We start from the raw sequence: 13,913 nt of genomic DNA, 5'->3' as shown, positions 1-13,913 counted from the left end.
ACCTTATGCCCATGGTCAAAACACTCTATATTGCCATTCTAGTCTGTACAATACTCCTACCTACCGACTGCCGCCATATAGCTGGAATATTGCTGAGTGCAGCGTCAAACTAAACTCATTCACTCACTCACTGATTGGTCAGTCTCACTCTGTGGCATAATAAAGTACAATATACAGTTGTATTGCTCGGTCCTGTGCTGTGTATACCCGGTACACCCAACATGGAGCTGATTCAACCTGTAGACCATGTGGTACAGCAGTGACCCCAAGCATTTGAATCTGTAGCATATACACCTAAGTACACTTGGTAGGAGTATTGTGAGTTAGTGAGTGAGTTTTACGCCGCACTCAGCAATATTCCAGCTATATGGCGGCGATCTGTAAATATTCGAGTCTGGACCAGACAATCCAGTGATCAACAACATGAGCATCGATTTACGCAAATGGGAACCCATGACATGTGTCAACCAAGTAAGAGAACCTGACCACCCGATCCCATTAGTTGCATCTTATGACAAGCATGGGTTACTGAAGATCACGGGTACTGACCAATCAGAGAACAGAAACCAAACAATAGCTCTAAAATACTCTGCATGGATTTAATGGTCCTTTTATTTATACTGGCTAAAAGTGTCAGGTTTTCATTTTGACATGACACTTCCTTAAATATTTTTTCCTAACCTAATATGACACTGTATCGGGCAACTAAAGACACCATAATTAATAATATGTCACAATTAAGGACTGAGTGTATATTTTTCAGTTCTTTGAGGTATGAATCAATAATACATAGTGAAATGTAGTGGAAACCTTTCAGCATAATAAACTTGTTATGGTGTCTTCAGTTGCCATACACTATGTATAGTAGGATTAATATGTTAGCAAAAAGATATTGGACATGACTGATGCCTCCCTAAATAGTTTTGCTAACCTAAGACACCATAATTAATAATATGTCACAATTAAGAACTGACTGTATTTTTAGTTCTTTGAGGAATGAATAAAACAAAACCAGGGCTCCAGATAAGGGCCGTATCGGCGTATGTACGGATAAAAAATATGCGCGATACGGTAGGAAATAATTTGGAAAACGTGAGCAGATACGCACGACTACAATGTTCCTAGAATCATTTACAGGCGTATGTATCTGAAAAAGTATTGTTTTATTGTTTATTGACCTGTTTACACAAGACTAGCAACGTTGTGGTGCATATATGACACGAAACACAAGACTACTGATATGCCATTAAATTCCATTCAGTACTCTTAAGATTTTCCAGTTCTCCTATATTGAAAAAATAAGGAGTACGTACTCCTGATGTTGAAAAATTATCTGGAGCCCTGCAAAACTGATGTGTAAACCTTTGTACAACGTTTACAATCAAAACAGTCAATAATTAATTGTGACATATACTGCAGCATAGTGATATCAGGCAGCTGTTGTATTGCAACAGTGATACAAGTCTTGTAACACACATTCGTATTACATACACGTCGGAACATAACAATGGTTTCACCATATGCATGTAATTCTACTCAGTGAAAGAAATGTCTCTTAAACTAGTTTACAGGAACATATGTATTCATATGTTGTCTGTTTGTATTCAAAATGGGCATTGTTCACGAATAGCGTCTGACCCTCTGACAAATCCGGCAGATCTGCCAACGGTCCGATAGAAGTCTACAACCCGCCGGCCCCAGTGTCAGACTGTATATTTCACAATGACTTTCACTGAAGTTGTTATATGTGTCATGTGACACTTGTTTGCTGTTTATAAATCTTATTATGTTTGTTAAAAATTCCAATGCCAGTTATAAGAAATGTTAAATATGAAATGTGTGTTTTAATTTTATTCTATGGGTCCTGTGAATTTTGAATGGGTCAGACAGACATCTGAAACTTACAGGACCCAATGTCCTGTTACTTTGAAACACCATTCATGAACACTGAATGGGACAGCAAACTGACATTCACCAACTAACTGAGAAAGTGATACCAAACAAGTATATTGCCAGTAACCAGTGCTTTTATACAGCCACAGTTCTTACAGACTGCTTGCTCAACTCAAGCACATGGCCAGAATGATGTCGTACACAGATGACACTCTAATCATGTCATGCTGGGAGGGAAAACAAAGAGTGTTTGGAAAAGATAGAAGCCAACTCCTTACCCTGGGTGTGGTAGACTGAGGGGGTCCAGTCAGCTGCGACATCTGTAGATTGCCGCTCTTCTGGTCATCTGCAATACAAACATGGATGCCATGACACCTCAGTTCCTCAGAGGTTAATTCAACAACACTGTCACTACATTTAACACAAGAAATAATATACCACAAAGGCAGAGGTACCACATAGCAAGATTAAAAGTACGAAGAGTCATCAAATTATGAAAAGTTTACATGACTTCAAAGAAAAGCAACAAAAGAAAGGACAACAATATACATGTAAATGTTAAATTACAAATTATGGTTAAAAAATCTACACTCACAGCTTATTGGACAAGAAAACTACCTCAATGAGCATAACGTGACAAAGAGAGTACCAGTACAGAAAAGAGCATGGAAACAGTAGACCTTGATTCAAGCATATGTATTGTTACTAAAGAAAAAAAAAAACAAGTTATGCATAATGACTAATTTAGGGGACGATTTTCTAGTGAAGACTGAGCCCACAAACTTATAAGAATATCCCCACACAGTGACGATCCATAACACGATTTGTTCAGTTAGATAACATTATAGTTAAGTGGAACACGAGTGTTGATTCAGAGGAACAGGCACAAGTGACAGGGCAAGGTACATGAACTGAAACAGTTAAACAAAACAAAAAGTATTGGCAAGATCATCACACACCAATACAGTCAGGCAAATCAAAGATTCAAACTCATGACCAGCAAATCCTGGCGTCTAAGGAAGACAACTGTGTACAAAGCTGTGGCACCTTTGACCACTGTGCCATCTGTTCCCCAGGATGGACTGAAATGTGTAATGGAGAGACACAAACCGTCATAATGTGAGACGAGATGGGACATAGTCTGTGTGATCCATGCCCTCGTAACATCTCGTGGTTCCTGTTCCCAGGAGATTGCATGTGCTGGCAAAGTCCACAAGAACACAAGATGAACAAGCACAACCAGTCACCAGTCTGAGCTTTGTGAGGCATAAACAAGGAAAGCAGAGTCAAGGCAAAGGTAACTTTTGAGAGAACTTCCAAGTTATAAACCTAAAAGACTGACTGACTGAGTTTAGTTTTACGCCGCTTTTAGCAATATTCCAGCAATATCACGGCGGGGGGACACCAGAAATGGGCTTCACACATTGTACCCATGTGGGGAATCGAACCCGGGTCATCGGCGTGACGAGCGAACGCTTTAACCACTAGGCTACCCCACCGCCCCTATAAACCTAATAGAAAATTCAGCAGAGCAATGTTTCTTCCTAATGATGATTAGGATGAAACTGACCAAGAATAACTGGACATGCAGTTACCATTAGAACCAGCATGATAGCTGATCATTCAGTATGTAAATACCACATGCTAATGTTGAAACATGATGCATTGGTTAAAGAGTACCAGAGAGCAATTAGAACAGGAGCCCAACACACTGTCATGTGTCAAAGAAGAAAGCAGTGCTGCATGACACTGTCATGTGTCAAGGGAAGAAAACAGTGCTGCATGACATTGTCATGAGTCAAGAGAAGAGAGCAATGAGCATGACACTCTCATTACAACAATGTGCTGTATGCAAGGAATAAAACCATTTTCATTGTCTTTGCAAAAATGAAAGTAATTCAAAGAAAAATCTGTTATCAGTAACCATGACAATAGCAGCCACAGAATGTTAGTTCTCTCATATTAGTCATGCATGGAGCACTTATGCTCACAACATGTCTTGCAAAGGTCATGATGATAATCTGACAAAAACATATCAGTAATGTGGTATGAGGATTTGTGATCTGGTTAGTTCTGTCAGTAGTGTTGGCGAGTTAGCATCATGTCATTTCATTATTTGCCATGAAAGTTTTGTGGCATATGTGGCATGTCAAAATAATCACAAGTCATGTCAGTATGTGAAGCAGTATCTTGTCACATTAGCATTGTGTCATGTCGAATTTTTGTCATGCCATGTTAGGGTCATGCCATGTTAGTGTCATGCCATGTTAGTGTCATGCCATGTTAGTGTCAAGTGAATGTCATGTCATGTTAGTGTCATGCCATGTTAGTTTCATGTCATGTTAGTGTCAAGTGAATGTCATGTCATGTTAGTGTCATGCCATGTTAGTTTCATGTCATGGTTGTGTCATGTCATGTTAGTGTCATGTCATGTCATGTGAATGTCATGTCATGTTAGTGCCATGTGAATGTCATGTCATGTTAGTGTCATGTGAATGTCATGTCATGTCATGTCATGTTAGTGTTATGTCATGTCATGTCATGTTAGTGTCATGCCATGTTAGTTTCATGTCATGGTTGTGTCATGTCATGTGAATGTCATGTCATGTCATGTAAGTGTCATGTGAATGTCATGTCATGTCATGTTAGTGTTATGTCATGTTTGTGTCGTGCATGTTAGTGTCATGACATGTTAGTGTCATGTTATGCTTGTAACATTTGTTGATCTATAAAGAGTCAACCTGTATTATTGTCATGGTGACCATGCTAGTCATATTAATGTCATGAACTGTGTCATGAGAGTGTCATGTCACATGGCTTACAGTGTTAGAATCACAGCAATCAACTCAAGCCGCATGTCTCAGCAAACCAGCACACCTCTACATATATACATGATGGGGTGATTATACCTTTTACCACTGGGGCAGGCTTGGTGGTTTTAGACTGGGCACCTGTCTTACTGGCAGTGACCTTGGCCTTGTTCCGAGCTGGTGAATAGGTATTGGAGATCAAACACAGAACCAACAAACAGCTCAGAGAAATGCTGACATAGACAAAAATTATATAAACAGTGTTCAACAGATCATGCAGTCCTTTGAGGTGTGCTCCTAAAGTATAGAAATGTATGGCTATTATTTTCTTACACATGCAACTTAACAAGGAATCTATATGAAGTTTATGGAATGATATCTAATTTGAAAAATGAACTTCCAAACAATTTTGTTTATCATTGCTTAAAACTTGTTTATCATTGTCATTGGTGATAAAGGATAATGAAAACAGCTCTTCAGATATTTACAAAATATTCTGGATGTTGCATAAAATCTTTCAGAGAGATGGTAATCAATGTTTTTTTCTGTGTGCAGAGAGAAACTACACAGATCTATTACAACACGTGGCGCCACCTGTAACAGGAACTTCAGCGTTCACAGTCATAAATTTGGTTCTTGAAATATGTAATCTATATATAGCTAGTTGTATGAGGATAGCACCAAGTGTATGAAAGAACATTTTGCAGGCCCCCTGTCAGTGTGAAGGAATATTACACTAAAAATACAGTAAGAGTTGTGTACTGAAGGCAGGCAGTAGGAACCGAAGACAGACACCGAGAGCAACTGCTGTACGTAGAACGCAAAGTTACCCATGCAGGGCTCGATTTAAGAGATGTTAACCTACTTGCACCAGGTGCAACCTGAGATAAAAACCTAGTTGCACCAGCCAAATTCCAGTTGCACTGATATTATTGCAATATGTAAAGAAAGAAATAAGCTATTGAATTATTCAAAGGTTAGAAGAAAAGTGAGCTGACATAATTATGCCTATTATGTTAGATTTATTGTCGATTAATTTCTCAAAAAATAACTTGCAAATGGTACAAGACTAATAACTAAGTTGCACTTTGTAATATTGGGTTGCAGCAGTGCAAGTAACAAAGCACTAAATCAAGCCCCGCCATGCATACTGACAAATCAAGAGGATGGAACAACACATGCAAATGAGGGATAGACCTGTCACAAAGGAAATCAAAATGACCAATCAGGATAAATAGAGCAAGTACTGATGAAAATCAAACAGACCATTCATGGGCAAGCAGCTTTATAAGGGAATTCAGTCTGACCAAACATAAATAAAGCAGATATTAGGAAAATCAAAATTGACCAATCATGGTTAATCAGGCACTACAGAAAATCAGACCAATCAGAATAAAGAAAGCAGGTATTTATGAACATCAAAATAACCAATCAGGGACATGCAGGTAATATAGAAGATCAGACTAACCAATCGTGGTGAACAAAGCAGGTATTTAAGGACATAAACTGGCACATGATGGAAAAGCAGGAAATAAAGGAGTGAGTGAGTTGGGTTTTACGCCGCTTTTAGCAATATTCCAGCAATATCACGGCGGGGGACAACATAAATGGGCTTCACACATTGTGCCCATGTGGGGATTCGAACCCGGGTCGTCAGCGTGACGAGCCAACGCTTTAACCATTAGGCTACCCCACCACTCCTAGGAAATAAAGGAAGTCAAACTGATCAACTCAGGACAAGTAAAACGGATCAACTCAGGACAAGTAAAACTGATCAACTCAGGACAAGTAATATATAACAGACACAAAACTCTTTCCATAATGGTCAGAAATTGCCGCTACATGCAGAGTCCACTCCACAAATCTGACCCTATGCATGAGCCTATGAATCACTATCAAATAGTGATTATACTGGGCACTTGTGAAAAGAAGAGTGTTTCTTCCTCACCAGGGTACCCAGCATCAGTTCATCAAAAAGCTAACTGACTAATCAGAGAATAGAAGCTATTATTGGGAGTAAAACTCCAATCACAAATTGGGGAAAAACTGATCAAGCTAAATACTTCAGATGATACCAAGAAACATACTACATTGAGCACAAAGAAAGACAAGGTGAGATATACACTAGAAGGTAGATGGGTGAACTGTGTGGGAGGTGATGATCGGATGCCAACGGAGGCTGAACACGGAGGGAGATATTTGATAAGGGATCTGATTGGCAACCACTACAACAGCTGTTCGTATCTCCAGCCTGTGGGAGATACGAAATATATATCCTAGATCATCTGAGTCAAGTCATCCTACTCAAATAACTATATACAGCATCTAAAAACTACACCAGTCTCAAACCAAATTGAGCATCTGGGTCTCACAAGAGCATGATGATGTAGCTTGAAGATAAAAAAGTAACGTATCTTTTACCCCAAACTTTAGTGTGATTCATCTAAAGTATCTTACTAGCCCAGGAAAATTGCAAAACATACAAAGATATATCAACCGGCATGAAACAGTTTCTGAACACAGTACATCTGTCTGTTTCTTTCTGTTACCATAGTTATGCCATCTAGGAAAGACACATCTACAGGTGAAATTCTGCAAAACTCCAAAGAGATGTAAGGTTTTGTTGATGTCAGTTTTCTCCACAATTATTTTGTTCAGTCTGTTTGTCATATTAGTCTGTGAAAACCTTGAACAGGAAGAATCTCAATAATTACAAAAACGTCCTCAGGTTCCCTGACGAATCACATGATGGTCATGTGAACAACACAAAAATAGTTGACCCACATGGTCAGTTGAACAATAGCTAACATTGGGTCAAATACCACAAAACAAAACTGACTGACTGACTGAGTTTAGTTTTATGCCGCTTTTAGCAATATTCCAGCAATATCACAGCGGGGGACACCAGAAATGGGCTTCACACATTGGGCCCATGTGGGAATCGAACCCGGTTTTCGGCGTGACGAGCCAACGCTTTAACCACTAGGCTACCCCATCGCTCCACACAAAACCAAACAAGAATGTTGGTTATTTCAAAATGAAGTCTGGATTCAGAACATTGGCCATCTGAAGAAAGGCTGAAAGATCCAGAGGCCAAAGAACAGCAAAAGTTTAAACTTCTGCAGATATCGTATCTTGGACCTGACAGACATACAGTTATTGGGACGAGACATTAAATACCATGCTTTAGTAAACAGCAATGAACAACAGCGAACACACGCTTCTCTGGCGAAACTTGAAAGTTAGTTGGGTCAGTTGACCCCGTCTTCTCATGCGGACAGACATGGAGCAATCTATACCTGGTAAAGGCAATGTCTTGGACCTTGACCCATCTGGTACACTCAGACTTCGTGCGTCTCCTTTGGTCGGAGAAGTTGCAGGTTTTGGACTTTTAATATTTCTTTTTGTCATTGCAGGAGATCCATTAAACACCGGGGTCTTTGCCCCTACTCGGGAACTGTCATCACGTAACTTAGCAGCCGAGTCAGCAGCATGGACACTACTCCGACCGTACGATCGGGGCAGAGTTGAGTATTTCTCATGAGGAACACGAGAAGAATCAGGCGGTATTCGTTTTTTCTCGACAGCTGCCTCCTTCTGACTGAAGGAGATGGATTCGGAGAGGGAGAGGGGGAAGTGGGCGTGTTCCCAGCGCTGCGACACTTGTCAAATAATGGGAACGGTTCCAGGAACAGGCACGGTCTGGGAACATTGTCTAGTGGATCTGGAGAGGGGAGATCAGTGTTTATGAAAAATTTACCTGTTTGTTGAGAGGGGGACTGTGAAATACTGGAGTGCGGTGTGAGATTCAGGCCCTGGGGGTGTCCTTGGGGCACCTGCGAGGCAGCCTGGGGGACAACCTGTGGGGTGGCTTGAGGGGGATGGGGATGAGCATTTTCCTGAGATGTGATGGGTGATGTTTGAGACACTATGGGGGATGATGTTGAAGGCAAGACTTTAGGCGTGCTGATTTTCAATCCTGCATGAAGCAAAAACAAAATTAACACAACAGCCACAATTGACAACTGCAACAAAAACTGACATAATAAATAAACATTAACAGTAACACAAGAAATATACTTGTACAAAGCAATATCTTACAGGAATGACTGTATCTCAAATAGAGTCAAAATCTCAGATAGTTACATTTTTAAATGTATACAGTCCCACCAAAACTAATCGTTCACAAACTCCACAAAAGATGTTTATGAATATACCCGGTTCTTTCATTTTAGAGTGCGTGTGCGTGTGATGTGTATCATGTCAAGATATTTCATTCCAGCACTCATATAGTCTTAATTTGTCAAACTGAACTACTATTTCATAATACAGGCAGACAAATTCTATACATGCATGTATACACCAAGACAGGTATGTATACACCAGGACAGGTATGTACACACCAAGACAGGTATGTAAACACCAGGACAGGTATGTATACACCAAGACAGGTATGTAAACACCAGGACAGGTATATATACACCAAGACAGGTATGTAAAATCCAGGACGGGTATGTGTACACCAAGACAGGAATGTATACACCAGGACAGGTATGTATACACCAGGACGGGTATGTGTACACCAGGACAGGTATGTATACACCAGGACAGGTATGTATGCACCAGGACAGGTATGTAAACACCAGGACAAGTATGTATACACCAAGACAGGTATGTAAACACTAGGACAGGTATGTATACACCAGGACAGGTATGTGTACACCAGGAGAGATATGTATACACCAGGACAGGTATGTATACTCCAGGACATGTACTTACACACCAGGACAGGTATGTATACACCAGGACAGGTATGAATACACCATGACATGCATGTATACACCAGGACATATCCTCATACACCAGGACATGTATGTATACACCAGGACATGTATGTATACACCAGGACATGTATGTATACACCAGGACAGGTATGTATACACCAGGACATGTATGTATACACTGGGGCATGTATGCATACACCAGGAAAGGTAGGTATACACCAGGACAGGTATGTATACACCAGGACATGTACTTACACACCAGGACAGGTATGTATACACCAGGACATGTACCGGTATGTATACACCAGGACATATCCTCATACACCAGGACATGTATGTATACACCAGGACATGTATGTATACACCAGGACAGGTATGTATACACCAGGACAGGTATGTATACACCAGGACAGGTATGTATACACCAGGACAGGTATGTATACACCAGGACAGGTATGTATACACCAGGACATGTATGTGTACACCAGGACAGGTATGTATACACCAGGACAGGTATGTATACACCAGGACAGGTATGTATACACCAGGACAGGTATGTATACACCAGGACAGGTATGTATACACCAGGACAGGTATGTATACACCAGGACAGGTATGTATACACCAGGACAGGTATGTATACACCAGGACAGGTATGTATACACCAGGACATGTATGTATACACCAGGACAGGTATGTATACACACCAGGAAAGGTATGTATACAAAATACACCAGGACAGGTATGTATACACCATGACATGTATGTATACACAAGGACATATCCTCATACACCAGGACATGTATGTATACACCAGGACATGTATGTGTACACCAGGACATGTATGTATACACCAGGACATGTATGTGTACACCAGGACATGTATGTATACACCAGGACATGTATGTATACACCAGGACAGGTATGTGTACACCAGGACAGCTATGTATACACCAGCACATGTACTTAAACACCAGGACAGGTATGTATACACCAGGACAGGTATGCAGGGTTTTACATAGCTCTTCGAAACTAGGAGTCCTGGGGACTCAGGGCATATTTTCTTGAGAGTCCATTTCCAAAATTGGGAGTCAATCAATTTGCATGATATCAGTGATAATGGATGCTTCCCATTTGATAATGAGTACGTTATGATATGTATTACTTTCAATGTCATTAGAATAATGATTGTAAATCAAATGTTTGCATATTAATATGGAATGTCATTACAAACTCAGAAAGTTCTTTCCCAGAAAAAAATTATATTGTGACCAGAAGGACTCACAGGATTTTAGTTTGGGGGTACTTCACCAAATTTCTGCGTCCAATACGCAGGAATCTTGTGTCCCGTAAAACCCTGGGTATGTAAACACCAGGACATGTATGTATACACCAGGACAGGATGTATGCACCAGGACATGTATGTATACACCAGGACAGGTATGCATACAGTAGGAATGTCAGCAGATGGCAGCTACCCATATAATAATGATCTCCTGATGAAAAAACTTCAGTTACACTCAATATAAACAGGTAACATATTAACCTAGAGGTAAATTCTCTCTAAATCTTTAACTTTAAACATCAGGGTTTTAGGTTTTGATAACGTAATGGCAACAGCGCCATCAAAAATATGTTCATGTCTGTCTAACTCAAACTTTTTCTGTCCTCCCTACTGAAGACATATGTTATGTAAAGCCAATGAGAAATGCACTTCCCACAAGTAAAGTGGATAAACACATGGTTTAATTTCAAATCTACTCTTGTAATCCTGGGTTAGGACAACTTAACTTTATACTTGTTCCACACACTGTTCAGCTGATGTGGCAATCAGGTAATTACACGCCATATATACATATTTAGGCATCAGATAGTTGTCATATTTCCACATATGGCCATCGACTATCAATGAAACATTCCCATTACACATGCTACACATGTGTAACAGCAGTAGGAAGGCATCAGAGCACTGTACTCGAGGGCCTTGATGGGGCCTCACATAAAACAACAATATTGTAGTAAATACCAGCTTATTCCTTATGTAAGTATTGACTGTAGGCTGCACAATTACAATACTTAAATACTACATGAACCTACGACATGTCTATATCAGTGATTAAATGCCCTGAATGTACCTGCTATCTGACTAAAGGCCCTGAATGCTCCTGCTATCTGACTAAAGGCCCTGAATGTTGCTGTCATCTGACAAAAGGCCCTGAATGCTCCTGCTATCTGACTAAGGCCCTGAATGTTGCTGTCATCCAACTAAAGGCCCTGAATGTTGCTGCCATCCAACTAAAGGCCCTGAATGTTGCTGTAATCCAACTAAAGGCCCTGAATGTTGCTGCCATCCAACAAAAGGCCCTGAATGTTGCTGCCATCTGACTAAAGGTTCTGAATGTTGCTGCCTACCGAAGGCCAACCATCAGGACCCTCATCTGTGTCCATCAGTTCTAGCAAGACAATAAACAGTGTGACATGATGCTTGCACTGCACTATAGATTACCATTACTCCACCTGTGCCAGAGTCAATAACACAATATTCTCAGCATCAATATTTTGATTGGAAAGAAACATGTTTCTATTTTATTGTCAGGTGTCAAGTGTGGTTGGTGGCCATCATCAAATATATACAATCATAAATATGGTCACAATCAGCACGATGAAGGCAAGCACAATGTTACAGGGATGTACCTAGACACAATCACACCTGTGTCATAAAACATTCTTCATTGAAACAAAGCACCTCTCCCCTCATGATGTCATAGTTCTAGTTACAGCTTTAACAGTTTTATAGAGATTTGTATCACACTGACAAAAGGTCCAAAACAGAGTCTGATGAAACTGTCTCAAATGAAATGTTAAACGACAACATTGCATTGAAATAAATCTAAACATAAGAAACACAAGCAGTTAACAACTTTTCTCCCAGTTTGCCTGAAAAGGGCTTCTAGTTGCAAATCCTAGATAAATCCCTGTTGTAGTACCAAGCAAGATGGAGATACAGATGCCTAACTCCCGTTGGTACAGGTTGGAAATGATACAGGGGTATGATATTGTATCATGATAACAGGTTTCACATACAAATCATCAAATTTCAGTGACGCTCACAATGAAGGGTGAAAGCAAAGCTTAGTTTGAGCTTAAACACTTGGAGTGAAAAGATTAGATGACTGTAAGGTTACTGGTTAAACAAATTTGATGTGGAACATTTTCCCAGAGTTCAAGAGATTTGTGATGATTCTCAATGAATTACAAATATCAAAACATCACTTTGCATTCCTCTTCTCCTGCAGATATGGAGGGTGATGCCCAAATTTGAAAATGTTTAAATTGCTGTAATTCTTAAAAAAGATAGAAATACAATCATGCAAAATTTGCACTGCACTTTTCCTTTTGACAAACAATGTGGTCTCAAAATTTAAAAACAAACAAAATAATAGTTTTCAAGTTACTGGCTGAAAAATGTTTTGGATGGACGGACAGAATTTCTCAGTATAACTATTTACCCCAGACCTAAACCAGTCTAAAAAAAGATATATAAAGGCCATGTGATGACTGTATTGTGACCCTCCTACCAAGACATATATGCTACAGGGTTCGAAATACGCCATATATTAGCATGCCATGGCACAATAAATATTGAAATGGCACGGATAAAAAAGGTTCTTGGTGCCCTTAAGGCATGCCTAAAGTTTTAGAGACATAACTCACTTCTAGTCATTCCAAAATCCCCTAGTAATCCCCAAACCAAAACACTTACGCAATGACAAACAGGCAAAAACATTTATTGACTTTATCGCCCAGGAAATCACTGGAATTATGATGGATGATATAAAAAAATGTGGTTGTTTTTCCATTTAGAGTGATGGGAGTACTGATAGTTCGAGTAATGAGGAGGTAATTGTGTATGATTGATATATTGAACAAGTGAACCTGTCACAAAATTCTTCAAATTATCATCATCATTGCTACAGTCATTTTTAAACTGAAAAAGATGTGGGCACACTTGATTTCTGAAAGGCACACTTAAAATCTTTGCCTGGTGCCCTAAGGCACACTTAAAACAAAATGTATTTCTATCCCTGTGCTATACCCCATGTATCTCTGTATGACATTAACAATAACATACAAACATTTATGTGTGATGTAGGTGTACCTTGATATTACTGATGAGAAGCAAGGCTAAAGAGTGTGAATCATGCTCAACATTCTACATAGCAGTGTTCAAGCACAGTTAATATAATCATCTAATTCAATATCAAAGGACAGGTTATTAAAAAGACCCTATAGATTCAAGTATGTCACAGGGCCATCCCATCCTCGATAATCTCCAGGGTATACGTTACAATCTCTCTCCACTATACCCTGGATGCATCCACGGCTTGGCCCGATGATTTTATTACCTCACTTGGCTAGCTTTTTA

General features: G+C 39.8%; 1 protein-coding gene across 1 annotated transcript in view; it reads right to left on the bottom strand.

Annotated features, from left to right (window-relative positions):
• LOC124267448 (WD repeat-containing protein 47-like) overlaps window positions 1–13,913 on the bottom strand; it is a 39,866-nt gene that overhangs the window by 16,813 nt on the left and 9,140 nt on the right. Inside the window, 4 exon segments of the mRNA XM_046702370.1 lie at window positions 2,172–2,239; window positions 4,803–4,880; window positions 8,003–8,368; window positions 8,464–8,682. Of these exon segments, the coding sequence (XP_046558326.1) occupies window positions 2,172–2,239; window positions 4,803–4,880; window positions 8,003–8,368; window positions 8,464–8,682 (731 nt within the window).

The sequence above is a fragment of the Haliotis rubra genome, unplaced genomic scaffold, assembly GCF_003918875.1.
Source record: "Haliotis rubra isolate DU_JTF1 unplaced genomic scaffold, ASM391887v1 Scf131, whole genome shotgun sequence".
Taxonomy (NCBI): domain Eukaryota; kingdom Metazoa; phylum Mollusca; class Gastropoda; order Lepetellida; family Haliotidae; genus Haliotis; species Haliotis rubra.
This window is presented reverse-complemented; position numbering and strand designations above follow the sequence as displayed.